Raw genomic sequence first — 19,707 nt, 5'->3', positions numbered from 1 at the left:
ATGTCAAGCTCTCTATTCCTCTTTGTCATCAAATTAAAATTGCATAGGCCATTGTTAGGGTCGGGTGGCTCAGCAACCTTTGTACTACAAGAAATTATTTTTCTTGCTCCTTTTGAGACATGTACTACAAAAAATGTATAAGTGAAAAAGAGAGCAGTCTGATATGTGAAAACTTTGGAAAAGGGAATGTATTAGACTGTTTTTGCATTGCTATAAAGAAAGGCCAGAGGCTGGATAATTTATAAAGAAAAGAGGTTTAATTGGCTCACAGTTCTGCAGGCTTTACATGAAGCATGGTGCTGGCATCTGCTTCTGATGAGGCCTCAGGGAGCTTTTACTTATAGTGGTAGGCATAGTGGGAGCAGGCACATCATATGGTGACAGCAGGAACAAGAGAGCAAGGAGGGAGGTGCCATGTGCTTTTAAACAACCAGATCTCGTAAGAACCTACTGTTGCAAGGACAGAACCAAGCTATTTGTGAAAGATCCACCTCCATGACCGAAATACCTCCTACCAGGCCCCACCTTCAACTTTGGGGATTACATTTCAACATGAGATTTGAAGGGGACAATATGCAAACCATGTCAGGGAAGATAGTTAAAGATCAGTACACAGTTTTTTTCAGACGATTCTATTTGTGCAGATATACATACATTTTCCAAGTGACTTAAGAAATAGAGATGTTCTGAGACTATCCAACCCATAGGTCTTATTTATAATGAATTTGATGTTTTCTTCAGTAAATTACAGAAGATATTTCCTCTGCTTAGTGAATTTGACATTCTGTGCAATAAAAGATGGGGTTAGACTTGAGTCACTAAAATGACACATTAGACTTGTTTAATGAAAACAGGGCAAAGTCTTATCCCTGTAATGTTGTTGGGGGAAATCATGATCCTTAGACATTATTTGTGGGGCATTAGGTGGAGTCTGGAAACACGTGGACACAGAATAACACCCAAATAGTCTAATAGCTAATAGTCACCTTTTCTTGCCACCATTTAGAGCAAGCTTGTCCAGCCTGCGGCCCAGGACAGCTTTGAATGCAGCCCAACACAAATTCGTAAACTTTCTTAAAATGTTGTTAGATTTTTTTTGTGATTTTTTTAAGCTCATCAGCTATTGTTAATGAGTGTGTATATGTAAGTATCTATATATATCTACATATATATTTTTGTTTGTTTGTTTGTTTGTTTGTTTTGAGACAGAGTCTCACTCTGTTCCCCAGGTCTGAGTGCAATGGCGCAACCTTGGCTCACTGCAACCTCCGCCTCCTGGGTTCAAGCAGTTCTCCTGCCTCAGCCTCCCAAGTAACTGGGATTACAGGAGCGCGCCACCATGCCCAGCTAATTTTTGTATTTTCAGTAGAGACGAGTTTCACCATGCTGGTCAGGCTGGTCTCAAACTCTTGAACTCAGTTGATCCACCTGCCTCGGCCTCCCAAAGTGCTGGGATTACAGGCATAAGACACCACGCCTAGCCAATATTAGTATATTTTACATGTGGCCCAAGACAATTCTTCTTCCGGTGTGGCCCAGGGAAGCCAAAAGATTGGACACCCCTGATTTAGAGTTTTCTACTGCAAAACCTTGTCATCATCCATTCAATTCATCTGTCCTGTGATTTTCTTCATTCAGTTCAGTCCAGCATAATACAACCATTGGAAATGAGTTATTTTTCCTATATGAGGGAATCTTAGTGCTTTCTGTCACTATAAAATAGCTTGTATATTCTATAATTTTATATAAATGTAGTCACACAGTATTTACTCTTAGGGGGTGGCTTGGGGATTTATTTAACTGAGTGTCATTGTTTTTAAGATAATCCATGTTGTCCTGCATATCAAGAGTTCATTCGTTTTTATTACTGTTGTATGGATAGACCACAGTTTGTTTATTCATTCACCTGATTTTAGACATTTGGGTTGTCACCACTTCGGGGTTATTAAAAATAAAGCTGCTATAAACATTTGTGTATGAATTTTTATGTGGACATAAATTTTCATTTCACTTGGGTAACTACAGTAGAATAGAATAGAATAGAATAGAGAATAGAATAGAATAGAACAGAACAGAACAGAACAGAACAGAACAGAATAGTTTAACTGTTAAGAAACTGCCAAGCTATTTTCCAAACTGATTATACCATTTTAATTTGCATCAGCGTCGTATGAGAGTTCTAGTTCTTCCACATCCTTGCCATTGTTTGCAATGATCAGTCATTTTCATCTTAATTATTGTGGTTTTAATTTGTATTTCCCTGATGACTATTGATGTTGATCCTCTTTTCCTGCACCTACTTGCCAAATAAGCATATATGTTTTCCAAATATTTTTTCCAAGTCTGAAGTTTGGCTGTACATTTTTGTGATAGTGTCTTTACAAGAGTAAAAGATTTTAAGTTTTTTGATGTCGAATTTTCTTTATGAATCTTACTTTTGATGTTGAATCTAAAAAAACATTGCCTAGCCCAAGGCTTCTTTACACTAGTACTGTTGATATTTGAGTTAGATAATTCTTCTGAAGGGCTGTTTGTGCATTGTGGGATGTTTAGCAGAATCTCTGGCCTCTACCCACTTGATTCCAATAGTACCCCCCTGCCTAGTTCTAGCAACCAAAAATGTCTTCATATATTACCATATATCCCCTGGGTGAGAACCACTGGCCCAACCCAAGGTCACAAAGCTTTTTTTCTGTTTTCTTCTGAAAGTTTGTATTAGCTCATACGTTTAGATCTGTGATCTATTTTGAGTTAATTTTTACATGATAGGAGGTGTGTGATCAAGGTTCCCTTTTACGCATATGGATGTTCAATTTTCTAGTCTTGAAATCAGGTAATGTGAGTCCTAACTTTATTGTTCTTTCTCAGCATTGCTTAAACTATTCTAGCTCCTTTATTTTTTCATATAAATTTTAGAATCATCTTGTCTATTTCCACAAAATAGCCTGCTGAGATTTTCTTTGGCCTACATTAATACAGGTCGATTGGAGGAAAATTGACATCTTAAAAATATAAAGTCTTTCAATCCCTGAAATTCATTTATTTATATATTCTTTTATTTGTTTCATCAGTGTTTTATAGTTTTTAGCATGCATATCTTGGACATCTTTTTTATTTTTAATAGGGGTAGGGACTTTTCTCTGTCACCCAGGCTGGAGTGTAGCTGCGTGATCATACCTCATTGCAGCCTCGATCTCCTGGGTTGAAGCATTCACCCCACCTCAGCCTCCCAAGTAGCTAGGACTCTACGCTTGTACCACCACACCCAGCTAATTTTTAAAAAAATTTTTGTAGAAATAGGGCCCTGCTGTGTTTGCACAGGCTTTTCGTAAACTCCTGGCCTCAAGCAGTCTACTCACCTCAGTCTCCCAAACTGCTGGGATTACAAGTGTGAGCCACCACGCCTAGCCCAGATTTTTGATATCTTTTTGTAGATGTATACCTAAGTATTTCATGTTTTCTGGGATATTGTAACTTAAAAATTAATTGTCAATTGTTCATTGCTAGTATTTTTAAATGAATGTATGTGTGTGTGTGTTATCAACAAAAAATCGCCAGTGATCTTGCTCAACTCACTCACTAATTTCAGTAGATTTTAAAAAATAATCCTTGGGATTTTTCTACATAGACAGTCTTGTCATCTATAAATAGGGATAGTTTTGGCTTTTTATTTTCATGCCTTTTTTTTTTCTTGTCATACTGCACTGAGTGGGGCCTAGCATATATGCTTGTATATTAAATTTACAAAAATCTAAAATATCTCAGATAAAGTCAGCAACTAATATTGGTCATTTGCCTTAATCCATAAACATTTTTGTATGTACCTCTCCTATGAAATTTTTTTGCATCTTCAGAATAGACTTCTTATTTGGGAAACATTTGTTGAGTACTTACTATGTGCTAGGAATACAAAGTTTAAATGATAAAGTTCCTGCCTTAGAGACGTTTATTGTCTGCTGGAGAAGGTGGGCATATAATTTACCCAGGTGAGTAAATAATTTATAAACTCAAGTAATTAGCATTGTAATAGAAGTTGCCTAGTATTTGTGTATCTACTATCTCTGCTAAAAGGATTGAGGAAAGCTTTACTGAGGAGCTGTCATTTGAGCTTGGTCACAAAAGATGAGAAGGAATTTGCCAGGTAAATTTGTTCAGGAATCAGAGATTCTAGACAAAGGGAACTGCATGTGCAAACGTAAAAGAGCATGGCAATGTTGGAAAGGATCAACTGGAGCTAGAGCATGGGACTCTGTATATGTTGGGAGAGATGAAATGAGAGGCATGGTGGAGCTTAAGTGCTGTGCTATGAATGTTGACCTCATCCTATAGACAGCAGGAAACAAAGTTTTTAAGTGGTAGGTGATACTATAAGGCTTTTTTCAAAAAAAGAAAAAGAACTCTGGCAGTAGTACAGAGGATACACTAGAGATGGAAAGACTAGTTAGAAGATGTAGCATTTATTCAGAGGAGAGGTTATGAGGATCACCTAGGTCACTAGGATAGTGGTGGTAGTGGGGATGGAAATGAGGCCCTGAGACTGAGAGGTAAAATCAACAGGATATGGATTGGATTGATTAGAGGGCAAAAAGGAGATATAGAAGGTTGATTGTGACCCAGGTCTTTTGGCTTTATCTTTTGGATCAGGAGATTAGAATTGCTGATATGTCACTGTTTCACATTTAGACTACACAAACTTTTAGAATCATGAGGCTTTGTCGCATTTCTTTTCAAAGAATTAATCAAAGGAATGCTACTCACATTTCATGATGTATGCATATATGTGTTGATATATTTATATAAAATAAAGCTTGTGAAAAGTTTTAAATGTTTCTCATAAGTGGGAAAATAACCACTAAATTTTAAAAGTAGTTATCTCAGTGAGTGACCTTGGGGGAGGGATGGATAAGGAGCTTCTGTACTATTTCTGTACTTTTAAACTTTTTATAAATGCACATTTTTATGTTTTAAACTAAAACGTGTCACATACTACAGTATTTATAAGAGAAGCAATTATTTCTTGGTTAGAATTATAAGTGCTTGACTTCATCTTTTGATGGAACTTCCATATATAACCTGTTAGGTTTTCAGGTGTTTCTCTGTGTCTAGCACCATGAATGGGCACTGTGAGGGATAAATACCTGCTCTGATAGAGCATATTTTTAAATTTACAGATATAAAAACAACATAGTAAACAATTAGGCCTAACTAATGCTGAAGTTGCAGGAGAGTTCAGTGTGAGTTGGAATAGTGAGAGAAGACCAAACTGTTGTAGGATGGTAGAAGACTGATGGGAGATGCAGTTGACTTTAAGTCAGATGAAAAGCAGAAATAAGGACATGGCAATGGTAACAACCACTGTTCTAGTGCTAGAAAGCATAGTAATATATTTCTTTTAATCACTTCTCTGCCTTTAGGCTAAGTGTATATTTCTTTAAATAGAAAAAAAATGAATGTGTTAGCTTTTTTAATTGAGTTTTTAAAATTATTTTGTCTTCCAGGAATCTGTCTTGAACTATCGTTTCGATCCTCTCGGCATTGTTGATGGTTTTACTGCCGAGGTAGGGGCAAGTGGTGCTTTCTGCCCCACACATTTGACTCTTCCAGTTGAAGTGTCATTCTACAGTGTTTCAGATGACAATGCTCCCTCTCCTTATATGGCAAGTATTTTTTATATTGTATGTTTTCCTGCCAAATCAACCAACTTAATGACAAATTTAAGTGCTTTAATGCAGTACTTGAAAATATAAATCATTTCCTAACAGCTGAATACAAACTAATATGCCAAAATATTACCTCACAACTTCTTTCTAAGCTAGTTCAAACAACAGATAACCTCTTTTGCATTTAAGGATGGTACTAAAAATGTACTTATTTCTCTTTGTCTTGAAAAAATGATAAAAATTGATTAGTGACACTGTAATTCCATCTTGCTGAGTTCACACACATTCTCAAATGCTTAGTGTGCACTGTGTCCTCTAGTCCTACAAGGCTTTGGTGACATAAGGCTTCTGTATGGCCCTTTTACTCCCTTTTCGGTTTGGTTTGTCTTTGGGTCTATTTTTTTCTAATCCTAGGGTTCTTTTTTTTTTTGACAGCATCTCACTCTTGCCTAGGCTGGAATGCAGTGGTGCAGTCATAGCCCACTGCAGCCTCAAACTTCTGGCCTCAAACCATCCTCTTGCCTTGGAGCTCCTAAATAGCTGGGTCTATAGATATGCGCCACCATGCCTAGCTAATTTTTATGTTTTGTAGAGGCAGGGCCTTCCTATATTGCCCAGGCTGGTCTTGAACTCCTGGCCTCAAGCAGACCTCCCACTTTGGCCTTCCAAGTGTTGGGATTACAGGCATGAGCCACCACAACTGGCCTAATCCTAGAGTTCTTTAGAATACTAGCTACTTCAGACTCACGCTGTCTTAATGGAGAGTGAAATAACTAAGAGGAGTTACAGCAAGCTTGTCCGGCCTACAGCCCACATGCAACCCAGGAAGGCTTTGAATGTAACCCAACACAAATTTGTAAACATTCTTAAAACATTATGAGATTTTTTTGTGTGATTTTTGTTTTTTAGCTCATCAGCTATTGTTAGTGTTAGTATATTTTATGTGTGGCCCAAGACAATTCTTCTTCTACCAGTGTGGCCCAGGGAAGCCAAAAGATTGGACACCTCTGAGTTATAGTGTTGAGCCTTAAGATCAATCTTATGATTTCACCTTTCCAATTTTTTTATTCCAATGGCTTGTGGATAATATAAGCATTCATTTGCAAAAACAATACTGAGTACTAGTATATGATTAGTATCAGCCCTCTTCCAAAAGACAAAGAGAGATAAGTAGCTAGCCATGCAGGTCTGTAAAAAGTTGACAGTGATGGTATCAAATATGGAGTCAAATCTGGGTTTTCATTTTAGGTGTTACTTTTGAGAAATGCAGATTACTGTAGGCATTGAACATTATAGCCTAGTCTTGCTGCTTGAATTTCCTAACTTACTATCTGGCCCAACTGCTTCCTCTCCTAACACCCCTCTCCACAACCTTCTAGGTCTTCAAGGACATTAGTAACAATGACTTTTGTTATTAATAAAAGCTGTAAAAAGGGACATCTATACAATTGAGAAACAACAGAGAGGAAAGGAAGCTACTTTTAGGAACCTATATGTGGCCTACTCATTACTGGCCCAGTTTCTTCAAGGAAAGCTTACTCCATTCTAAGGGTGAAGATTTTAGTCAAGAGCTTGATTAGTGTTTGACACTTTGATAGAAAAAGCAGAGTGGTGACTGCTTATTTATTCAAAGTTTTCTTTTCCCAACAACATTCACATCTGTGGGTCATAAGCATGAAGATGCCCAGCATAGGTTATTATCGAAAGAAGAGGCCCCCTTCACAAACCTGCCCAGTTATTACATATGCTACCTGTTCATTTACCATAGAAAGATGTACCCACTTTTCCAGAATTATTTTGAAAAAATAACTGCTAATTTTGGACACTTAATAAAATGGAAAGTACCACTGAGATAAGTTTAATACCAGAATAAATGCATATCATACTCGAATGCTTACAATATGAAAATATAGCAACAGCCTGTTTTGCCTTACCAGGACATCAAGAATCTCATCAGCTTCACACCTTTTACTGGCATATAGTAATAGAGGATGGAAAGATGATGTCTCAAATACTGTGATCTGGCCAGGCACAGTGGCTCATGTCTGAATCCCAGCACTTTGGGAGGCTGGGGCGGACAGATCACCTGAAGCTGGCAGATCGCCTGAGGCCAAGAGTTCAAGACCAGCCTAGCCAACATGATGAAACCCTGTCTCTACTAATAATACAAAAAATTAGCCGAGCATGGTGGCACACGCCTGTAATCCCAGCTACTCAAGAGGCTAAGGCAGGAGAATCGCTTGAACCCGGGAGGCAGAGGTTGCAGTGAGCCGAGATTGCGTCATTGCACTGCAGCCTGGGCGACAAGAGCAAAACTCCATCTCAAAATAAATAAAATAAAATACTGTGATCTATCATTAGTGAACAGAGTCCCTGTTGGCCATTAGGATGGCTTGGAAACAAGATAAAAGAGTAAACTGGCTGAAAATCAGCTCAAATAAATATCTTTGATGGAAATTAATGAGCAAGAGGTAACTTGAACTATGCTTTTAAAAAGCAAGACAGCATTAATCTTTCACCTTAGTTGGTATCTCAAAAATGAAGGATTGGGAGATAAAAGATTTTGTCACTCCAGAAAGTACTAGAGATGTACACGCAGATGATTGCAGATTGTTGAATAGGTATTGGCAAGGGTATAAATCGGGTTACTGAATTTAATCTATCCTTTTGAGAAACTCTGACTTTCTTTTCTCTGATAACATTCTTCAATCAACGATCCCATTTATATTTTTCCTATGAAAAAATTAGAACATTTTCAAAAAATAGTCTGTATTTTTCTATTAAAAGTTTACTTACCAGGAATGCATTCTTTTTGCAAGTGACCCAGTTCCAGTCTTTCCTGCTATGAATTAATTTTGTTCCTCAGGGAATATTCTCATTATTTTTGTAGTTGAATCTGTTTTCAAAGAATGTGATTATGTTTTGGTAAGACTGTACATATCACAGACCAGCAGAGCGAAGACATAAAACACTTGTTACTCTTATAATAACCTTGTTACTCTAATAATAATTTTGGGACCTCTTATCACAGATTATACAAATGACTCACAAGGGTAAAATTTTAGCACAGAAAATCCTATCTTTGTGGTATAGAGGTGGTATAGGACTTCTCATTTAAATAATTCCCTTAAAGATTAACTCAAAGCCATATAATATTATTCTCCGGTTGGGAGTCAGTGGTAAAAATGTTCTCCAAGTGTTATATGACAACACTTAGCTGTTTAGAAACGGTTGCAGTGTGAAACCAGGCAGAAATATCTAAGGCAGGTGTGCCAGTGGCAAATTTCTAATAAGACTTTCATTATAATATTAGGGCCACGTATGATTTCCTTTCTTTGTAATTAACCAGATCAAGATAAAGTTCTTTCAGTTTTCCACTTATTTGTGCATATTCCCTATTCCATAATAATCTGAGCAATTTTTGTATAAGATTTTGACCATATTTATTTTAACCCTACTATTCCATTTTAAAATCCCAGAAGAAGGGCTGGGCATGGTGGCTCACACCTGTAATCCCAGCACTTTGGGAGGCTGGGGCAGGCGGATAACTTGAGGTCAGGAGTTCAAGACCAGCCTGGCCAACATGGTAAAACCCCGTCTCTACTAAAAGCACAAAAATTAGCTGGGCGTGATGGTGGGTGCCTATAATCCCAGCTACTCGGGAGGCTGAGGCACGAGAATGGCTTGAACCCAGGAGGCAGAGGTTGCACTGAGCCAAGATCGTGCCACTGCACTCCAGTCTGGATGACAGAACAAGGCTCCATCTCAAAAAAAAGAAAAAAAAAAATGCCAGAAGAAAATGTGTTTTTCTCTTTTGTGTTAAATATGGTAACTTTTTCTAGGTATAAATATTAATATGCTGATCAATTAAAATGATGAAATTATTACAATAATGATGAATATTAATAAAATTCCAAATAATTTCCCAGTCCCTTTCTAAAATTCCTAACTTGCCAATGCTACTAGTCTTAACATTGCTTACAAATTGTTTTAAATTGTTGCCTTCAACTTTATGGTTTTTTTCAAAAAGCTGTTTTTTTTAAATAAATTGATTCAGTTACTGTATTCTAAAAACTATTGGAATTGAATGTATTAAAGGAAACAAGTATAAACTTGGTAGTAGTTGCCTTACCAGTTTTACTGTATGTATTTGGTGGGGAGGCAGATGGCTGGCAAGGAAGAACGGTAATATATTACGTGTAGTTATGTGATTTTAAAGATAGCTATTATTTAGGTATATTTTACTTTTTCTTTCTGAAACTAGGAAGAAAACATGTATAATATACCATATCTTTTTCATGTAGAGTAAATAGCCACACTCTGCTCATTTAAAAAAAGTGGTATACAGAGTACCTCATTAGGCACGTAGGGCAGATTGTAAGAGATAAATTGTTAAAGTTTCATTGCTGTTTTGGTTAGGGTTGCAGTTTGTTGATGTGCTTTTTTCATGCTTTAAATAACCACATGACAAATCTGATTTGTCAAGAACCACGTATGGGTTAACCTTAATGTGTTAATTTAATAATCTGATGTCAAGTGTTGTTCACTTGGAGTAAATTCATATGTCAGAATGTGGCTTTCCCTTTTACCTTTATCCACTCCTTTTTACTTCCTAACCCTGGTCCAACTTCCGAACCCAACAGAGAGACGTCACCTGATAGAACAGTGCTGTTTTATATTTGCTTTTACATAAGTTTGGCATGTACAATGTATAATAATGAAATCATGAAATGTAGAACATACAGTTCTCCTTAACTACTTGAAAGAAAAGTATTAGCCCAGTTAACGTAAATGCATCAGCATTCATTTTTTAAAGCTCTTTAAGTATCACAGCCTGGGCACGATGGCTCACGCCTGTCATCCCAGCACTTTGGGTGGCAGAGGCGGGTGGATCACCTGAGGTCAGGAGTTCGAGACCAGCCTGGACAACATGGTAGAACCACCGCCCCTGCCCCCAACCATCTCTACTAAAAATACAAAAATTAGCTGGGCGTGGTGGTGAGTGCCTGTAGTCCCAGCTACTTGGGAGGCTGAGACAGAAGAATCGCTTGAACCCGGGAGGCAAGGGTTGCAGTGAGCCAAGATTGCGCCACTGCACTCCAGCCCTGGTGACAGAGTGAGAAAGCATCTCAAAATAATAATAATAATAATAATAATAATAATAATAATAATAATAATTAAGTATCACAATTACCACTGATAGTCATTTGGTTATCCTGGTTATTGATCATCCTGGTTATTGAGAAACTTTTACACATTCAATTTGAACTTACCTTGTTTTAACATACACTTTTTCCCCATTGATTGCATTTTTGCAGTAAGGAGAACATCCTGAGAAAAACTACTTCATATAGTAGAGCAGGGCCCCCAAACCTTAATGTAAATTGATATAATCTGGAGAATCTTGTTAAAATGTATATTTGACTTTGTAAGGTCTGGGAAGAGGCCAGACATTTCACATTCCTAACGAGTTCACAAGTGATGCTGATGATGCTCATCTGAGGATCATTCTTTGAGTACCAAACTAACTGGAGGACTCCTGATATCCTCTTTTAGACTTCTCTAGTGACATGACCCTAATTTAGCTTTAACCTTGACTCAAATCAGCTCTCAATCCATTGTGTTCTGATTTAGAATCAATTTGGATTCTTAGATTCCTTAATAAGTAAATGACCAAACAAAAGCAAAATACCTTAATAATATCCAGATTAAGACACAACATGATATAAAGTTGTTTCTGAAGAAATATTTAATTTTAGGAAAGTGAGATTTTATAGCTTTACTATAGAACATTCCACAGCCTGAAAGTTACTGATTTAACTTTCATTTTTCACTTTTTGTCTTAAACATCTCTTATCCCATAAAGTAGTACCAGGCAGGAACTACAGACTTCCAAATTGCTTTTCTATTTTTTTTTCTGTCTTTATTCAGAAATCCAGATATGTAACTTAACTCGCAGACTGAAGAACTGACTTTATTTTTGGCCAAGGCTTACTTTCCTACACTTGTGACTTTTTACATGCCCGAAGACCAATAAATTACTTGCTTCTTCATTTCCCCTCTCCCTCAAGATACATGGGAAGGGTCCTATTACCTTCCTTTATTTCCTTTTTAGTTAGGAACTTCTTTCTTTTATTCCTATATCTTAATAGTAATTTTGAGTGCTGTGGCCATTGATGTTATATATTCTTTATAGCGACATCACCAGGAAGAACAGTAAAGTGTTTCCTTAGGGGTAGAAACATAGAATGTATCTCTATTAATTCAATATGAATGTTTTTCCATAGAAATAGAATTCTGAAATTTTAATAAATTACATGAGTTATTCTTATTTTAGTCTTTTATGTACATATGCATCAGTTTGTACTCAATTTGTCTTCTTTTATTTCAAGGGTGTGATTACTTTAGAGTCCCTTGGTAAAAGGGGTTATCGAGTACCTCCTTCAGGAACAATACAAGTGGTATGTGTTTTATAGCCTACAATTGCAATAATCATTCTCTCACATACATATAGAACTTAGCCCTTTCTCCTGCTACTGCTGCTGCAACAACTTTGGTAAGTAACAGTGGGGCTGCAGCTTTGTTTGGAGTTTCCCTGCTCTGCCCCAGGAATGACCATTTGGGGACCTCCATAAAAGGAAAGCATTAATAAGCTAATCAAGGTGAATACTTAAGAAAAATAGCATATGACAGTTTGCATAACTTCAATAGGACTCTTCAATACATATTTAGAACCTAATATTACTGGTGCCTTCTTTTTAATAAACCAAATTGAGACGAACCTGTTTAAAAGGAGACCCCAAATATTAGAATTGCTTTCACAGGAAAACTTGGGAAACAAAATTATTTTATTTCTAATAATTTCTAAAATTGATTTAATGAGATGACCACACAAAGCAGAAATATAGTCTGACAGATGTCAGGGCAGAGAAGGCATCATTCCTTTTGGTCTAGGCATTGATCTCTTTTGGCTCAGGAGAGTCCTGCTGTCTCAGAACAGTCCTTCATCATCCCTGGTCTAGGGTTCTCAGAAGAATAATCTGATATTAAGGCCAGCTTGAAATTGAGTTAACTCTAGATCTGACCCAGCGTAATCCTGCAAGCCCTCAAATCTATTACAGAGTTTGCAGACTGAAAGAGAGTCTAGCTAAGGCTTGCTCCTCATACCCAGGATTTGATCTAATCCAACAAGACTTTGTATGACCTTTGACCTCAGTGTGTTCAGTACTTTGTCAGATCACTTTTACTCATCATCATTGTTCCAATACTGCAAGGAATCTGTATATTTGTTTATTTCATATCACACAGGAATGAAACAGAAGTATGTAACGTGTACGTGTGTGTGTATATATATATACACACATATATAGTAATACATATTTATATAAGTTTGAGGAGGAATTACCACAAGAATACCACAAGTAAACTGATTTCTTGAAGTAAAGGAGTGACAGTGTTCTCTTGCCTTTGGCTATGCAGCTCATGAGAAAGTGTGGGTCAGTGGAAAGCTAGCTGTCAGTTGTGATAATAATGAATCATAAACTCGGAGGTAACACATTCACCTCTTGTTTGGAGACTGCCAGCTTTAGTGGTTAATTATATGTCTTCTATTCTGTATACAGTTTAACTGTGTATAAACATGATTTGAACTCCTGGCTTATGAGGTGTGGTTGTTGAATGTATTAGCCTTAATCTTAAGACTCACTAGATTTCAAAAACTGGATTATGATATTGATATATTTCTCATTTTGATTCAGTGAGTGATGTCCAGTGCCACGGATGAGCTTCTGAAAGCCTGGGTACCAAGTTACCTATTGATGTGTTGGTAATTTGGTTAAAGTCAGATCAGCAGCTTGGGGTTTTGTTTCAAAACGAGTACTTTAAAAATAATATTCCTTCAATTATTCATAACCAAGCAACAATTGAATTTAATTCAGTCTTTACCAGGATACATATTTTGGTCTATAATAATATTGAGAATTTTTTAAGGCCTAGTGTTGCTACAAATTTTGAAATGATTCCATGTATGAGTAAATGAAGTATTAGCCTACTTTAGATCTAATTAATTAATAATAGTGAGCTTTGTTTTCTAAACTTGGGGAAATGTTCAGATAGGAAAAAGTCTCTTCTTTGAGCACCTATTTTAAATTTTATAATAATCATATGTACCTAAGACATCAAACATGCTAATTTTACAGAGCTTGTATTTTTATTTGAAATATTCTGTTTGCTATTAAAATGTGAGAAAAATTAAAACCCAATTTTGAGAAGTTTGAACTTGATACTCTTTAGCAAAGCTATTATGTTTGAAATAATTGAACTGGAATATTTTAACCCAATAAGGATGTATTTTGCTTAAGCTACTGGAACTATTCCTTAAAGTTGCTCCTCTGAACAAGGAGTAAAATTTATATATATGAAATTTGTGACTAAAGATTTTGATTTGTTATTGGACCTTATATTATTGTAAAACAAAAAATTGAACCTTTTAAAAAATAATATTATTTCTTAAACTTTTGAAATTGTGTTAATTTTAGTCCTTGAAACTGAATTATATTCAGTGGTATTACCTTGTTGTTTAAAATCTTGTTTGATTATTGGCACAATCATTCTGAATCACATCAACAAATCACTATTTTTAAAGAATAATTTCTATATTGTTTCTTCAGACCTTATTTAATCCTAATAAGACTGTGGTGAAGATGTTTGTTGTGATATATGATTTACGAGATATGCCAGCCAATCATCAGACATTCCTACGACAAAGAACTTTTTCTGTACCTGTTAAACAAGAAGTGAAGAGAAGTGTTAATAAAGAGAACATCCGACACACAGAAGAACGGTTATTACGCTACCTCATACATCTGAGGTAATGCTTCAAATTAATATGAAAATGTTACTTTAGAACAACTCTAAAATTTTTAGTTTTGTTTTTAAAACTGTGACTCTAACTAGACCAGTGTCCCTTGGGACTTTGCTTAGCTTGGGAACTCTTGATGATGTGCCAAGATGCCGAAAGTACATGGCATACCTTCCTGTGGTGGTTATTACTTGTTGAGTTAGGGAAGTTTTCATTTATAGCTGTTTAATATAAAATATTTTATGCCAAAACACATGCATCTGGGGCAGTGAAACACATTTTCTAAACGAATACTATTTAAAAATGTAATACGAGGGCCGGGCGCAGTGGCTCACACCTTGTAATTCCAGCACTTTGGGAGGCCAAGGTGGGCGGATCACCTTCAGGAGTTTGAGACCAACCTGGCCAACATAGTGAAACCCTGTCTCTACTAAAAATACAAAAATTACCTGGGCATGGTGGTGGGAGCCTGTAATCCCAGCTACTCAAGCTGAGGCAGGAGAATTGCTTGAACCCGGGAGGTGGAGGTTGCAGTGAGCTGAGATCACACCATTGGACTCCAGCCTGGGTGACAAGAATGAGACTCCATCTCAAAAAAAAAAAAAAAAAGTAATATGAGCCATATAAATCATTTTATATTTTTCTTTTTTTTTTTTTTTTTTTTTTTCTTGAGACGGAGTCTCACTCTGTTCATCAGGAGGAGTCACCTTTCATCTCGGGTCCAGGCAGAAGACGTCTTCAATCTGTTATTGCTGATGGGGACCACCTGCTATCTTTCTTTATATATGCCTTGCAGTGGTGTTCTGGAGTGAATAAGCAGTGAGCTGTACACTCAAGTCCCATACATGAAAGTCCGTTAATTATTCTCCCCAAAGCTCTATTTAATTAGTTCTTTCATCTCAGTCTTCTGCCTGTTGTTCTGTATGCAAAAGACGTGTTCAGCCAGCACAATGTATTTAAACCAAATCTGACACTACCTGATGTAAGCCACATGGGAAATGTTACACAGATTGTGGGAATGAAAAATCTATGAAAAACAGACTTGGAAAAGTTTTTTTAAAAGACATGGTATAGCCGGGCACAGTGGCTCACACCTATAATCCCAGCACTCTGGGAGGCCGAGGTGGGTGGATCACCTGAGGTCAGGAGCTCAAGACCAGCCTGGCCAACATGGTGAAACCCCATCTCTACTAAAAATACAAAAATTAGCCAGGCGTGGTGGTGGACACCTGTAATCCCAGCTCCTCGGGAAGCTGAGGCAGGAGAATCACTTGAACCTGGGAGCTGAGATCGTACCACTGCACTCCAGCCTGGGCAAAGGAGCAAGACTCTCACATGAATGAATGAATGAATGAATGACATGGTATGAAATAGCAGACTATAAGAATACCTACGAAACTAGAAAAAGATTCAACCCTCTCTGGTTAAACTTGCATTTGACAGCATTCCTCTTGAAGTTTAACAACCATAGCTATTTGTAACCAAAACCAATACTGGCCAGAGTAAAAATCAGCCACCTTAGCTTTTATAATCTCCACATAATGACAGGATACTTTAAAGAAACCTTTTTTGGGAAAACTGTACACTTCCCAAAGAATGTTCTCCTTCAGTTTGGGAAGGTGAAAAACTTCAGAAAGGAGGGAAGAGTGAGCCAGTCAGAGCCAGTCTGTTTTAACATACAGAGCTGTAACCACCACATCTTTCAGCTAGTTCAGGAGTAAAATCCACAAACCCAGAGAGTATTTATGCTATGCCAAGGGAAAAACAAAGAGAAAGCACTACAGGGTATGTTTGTCTGTTTGGTAGGTAAGTTAATGTGAGTGAAGATTCCAAATCCCTGCACTGTATTACAGATATTAGCAGTGGATAGAAACAGTTTCATATACAGTTTTGATAGCCATTTTCATTTTACTGCTAACTTTTCTCTTGACTTTTGATGGTGGCTGGGTTTTACTTAGCCTAGCCACTGCTGATTATAGCAGTTTTTTATCATCTACCCCAAATCATGGGAGGCTAAGCTGTGTGAAATGGGTCAGTCTATGGAGCTAGAAGATGCCAGGGCTACAGAGCCCAAATGTAATGTTATTGAGTAATGTGAGTGAACTGCCACGTGAACCTGCAGATGAGGAAAGGTGCGTGTACTGTGGAGTCAGGGAGGAAAAGTAAGATTCTATTTGACACTCAGATTTACAGGAAGAAGCATCTCAGGCACTGAGGGAAGGAAAGGAGTAAGAGGTATTTAGGGAATGGTAAGAGAGCAGCATTTAAATAAAAGCATATGCTTTGGTCTTTAGAAAGATCTTAAATATCATGTTAAAGAGTTAGTGTTGACCTAATATTGTAGCAAGATTAGTTCTTCCTACTTTCAAATTTTACTTATTCTAGTTTCTTTTAAAGACTCGTTCTCTGAAATGTCTTATATTTTGTTTATTTGTTTAGGTTCCAGAGTTCTAAATCTGGAAAGATCTACCTCCATAGAGACGTACGGCTCCTGTTCTCTAGAAAGTCAATGGAGGTTGATAGCGGTGCTGCATATGAACTCAAATCTTACACTGAATCACCAACAAACCCTCAGTTTTCACCAAGATGTTGATAAGGAGTGATGATTTAAAGTATTTACTCAGTACCCAAGTTTGCAAGTAAAAATTAGCATAGAATGGAGTGTACCAAATTAACAATCAGGAGAGTGGATCCTCTCCTGTTATCCTGGACCAGCTTTTATGAAAGGATTCCTGAAATGAAATCCATATATTCCATGTAGACTGGAAAAACTCATGTCCTAATCCTTTTTGTACTGTTGAAACCACTTCATTGGACATGTTGCAATAGCAAAACCCCCAGTTAGATTAGTGTTTACACATTTTCTCAGTTATTTAATATTTAATGTTTTCCTTAATACTCAAGTGATGTTTGTCTCTAGTGTTCTAATGTAGCACAAATCCTATGTAAAATCATACTATGTATTTTTGACATTAATGTTGAAATCTGAAATATATGCACAAGTCTTTAATTTTGTGTAATGTGTTAAGTGCTGTTCATTTAAGTTATTGGAAATGAGAATAAAATGTTGAGCTTCTTTAAAAGTAACACACTATGCAAGCATGTGTACTTTTTATATCTCTCATGTTTAGTTTTTATAACACCATATCCAGGTTGCTATCTCACATAGTAGTCCTTTAACATATTGTATTAGCAGTGCAATGTGGACTAAGCTGCTTCACTTTCCCTTTGCAAGTTCAGATCATCATGCCCATTCATAGCCAGGATTCCTTATCCCCAAAACAGTTCTATTTTTCCTTAATCACTACTATAGATTCTTTACATTAAATTACTGTCGTATGCTAGATAATTTTCTCAAATTGTTAAAAGAATATGTACTTTGGAAACAAATTAGTATTTATATTGTAAATATATTCAAAAAAAACTAAGAAACGTGTACTTGGCTTTTATTTGTAGATGAGACATTTATGTGATTGAGTGAATTAGCCATTAGACATTTTCATTCTAGCTCTACAGCTGCAAAGAGGGAGGGGGAAGATGTCTTGAGTCTTGTTCCCAATTTATCACTAAGTGCATCAGAAGTCTGTCTTCCAACACCCTTGGAAAGAACAGGGTGGTTTTTAGATGTTTGTGCTCAGACAGCGGGCAACAGCAGATTAAATAACAAGGCAAAAATACTAGGAATGCTGGTAGAAATCTATGACCGCAGATTAAAAAAAAAGACCACTCAAGTAGGCCAGACCCAGGAGACCTGGGAATCTAGAACCTGGTAAGCAGTCTGGAATTGGGAAAGGAGAAAGTCTACTTTTGGACCCAGGCATTAGACCGCTTAAGAGAATCTATCAGTCCAGGTGATGAGTGTGTGGCTGCAGGCCAGCAGGCTGTGGAATGGCAAGCAGATACCTTTTATATATTTCTTTTAAAATATCAGTTAAAGAAAAAAAGGCTATTTATATTCCATAAAACTAAAAAAAAAAAATTTCAGTGGTGCAAATTTATGAAGATTGTTTTCAATCTTTAGACTGTGTGGAAAACAGATGGGACAAGGACCCAAAGGTTTGGATTGTAGTCCCAGCTCTAATGGTATCTGATGGAACTGACTCTAGGAATCCCCTAATGTTTCCAGGTCTGTGTGATAGAGAAAATGTGGTGAGAGTATATGATTAATGTGCCTTCTCTTCTTAAATTCTGTTATCTAATCCTTGAAATAAGCATTTCGATACATAAATCTAGATATGCATTTGGCAAAAGTCAATATTGATAATTTTATATAAAACTTGAAAAACATCAAAAACATTTTTAAATTTTTTTTGACCTCTCCAGTAAAGTTTACCCAAAAAATAGTCACATACTTCTGTGCAGGTGTCTTTTTGCATGGATACCACACCGGAATTCTTTCTAGTACACAGTCTTCCAACCTTTCTGAGCACTTTTTAGAAACTTTGAAGTTGAATGGAACACCTGGGTGCATCCTGTGCTTTCTTCCTGGAAAGTTTGTGCAGAGCAAGCACGTGCTGACCTTTTGCTCCTCTACTTCTTAGGGCCTTTTTCACTTATGTTTTTCCTCTGTGAGGTATAATTACCCAGCGTCTGTCTGTTCTCACTTGCCCTGGCATTGTCTCTATCACGCTGGTTCTTTCTCTACCCTTGTGTAATTATAGGCCAAGGCATTACCACATCTCTATTATCTGTATTCAAAGATTATGTCACTGGATTATATAACAGTTGAGTGTTGGCATGCACAGAAAGATACCAGCAGACAACCAACATGGTTACCTGTGATAGATACGAGAGATCTTACTGCAGGCCCACCTGGCAGTGTTGCAGATCAGTAAAATGAGTCGTAACTGATAACTCCCTTTAAAAAGGAACTACGGTTGGGAGGCCGAGGCGGGCGGATCACAAGGTCAGGAGATCGAGACCATCCTGGCTAACATAGTGAAACCCTGTCTCTACTAAAAAAAAATACAAAAAATTAGCCGGGCCCGGTGGCGGGCGCCTGTAGTCCCACCTGCTCAGGAGGCTAAGGCAGGAGAATGGCGTGAACCCTGGAGGCGGAGCTTGCAGTGAGCCGAAAATGCGCCATTGCACTCCAGCTTGGGTGACAGAGCGAGACTCCGTCTCAAAAAAAAAAAAAAAAAAGGAACTATGGGATCACAAATAACCTTTGGAGATTTTCTTTGATGA

The 19,707-nt window shown here is 37.1% G+C and overlaps 1 protein-coding gene across 10 annotated transcripts in view; it reads left to right on the top strand.

Annotated features, from left to right (window-relative positions):
• The window catches only part of ATOSA (atos homolog A), a 100,661-nt gene extending 83,054 nt beyond the window's left edge, over positions 1–17,607 (top strand). For 8 of the 10 annotated variants that reach the window (XM_034938779.4, XM_034938778.4, XM_034938777.4 and 5 more), the window contains 4 exons: positions 5,499–5,657; positions 12,053–12,121; positions 14,330–14,529; positions 16,960–17,607. In XM_034938779.4, coding sequence (XP_034794670.1) covers positions 5,499–5,657; positions 12,053–12,121; positions 14,330–14,529; positions 16,960–17,113 — 582 coding nt within the window. In that variant the 3' untranslated portion in view covers positions 17,114–17,607. Of the gene's footprint in view, positions 1–1,229; positions 4,395–5,498; positions 5,658–12,052; positions 12,122–14,329; positions 14,530–16,959 lie in introns of those variants that run through there. The other 2 variants (XM_063596651.1, XM_063596652.1) reach the window with 2 other exon arrangements.
• Positions 17,608–19,707: the final 2,100 nt, after the last annotated feature.

This window comes from Pan paniscus, chromosome 16, assembly GCF_029289425.2.
Source record: "Pan paniscus chromosome 16, NHGRI_mPanPan1-v2.0_pri, whole genome shotgun sequence".
Lineage (NCBI taxonomy): Eukaryota > Metazoa > Chordata > Mammalia > Primates > Hominidae > Pan > Pan paniscus.
The sequence above is the reverse complement of the archived record's forward strand: the minus strand, read 5'-3'. Positions and strand labels throughout refer to the sequence as shown.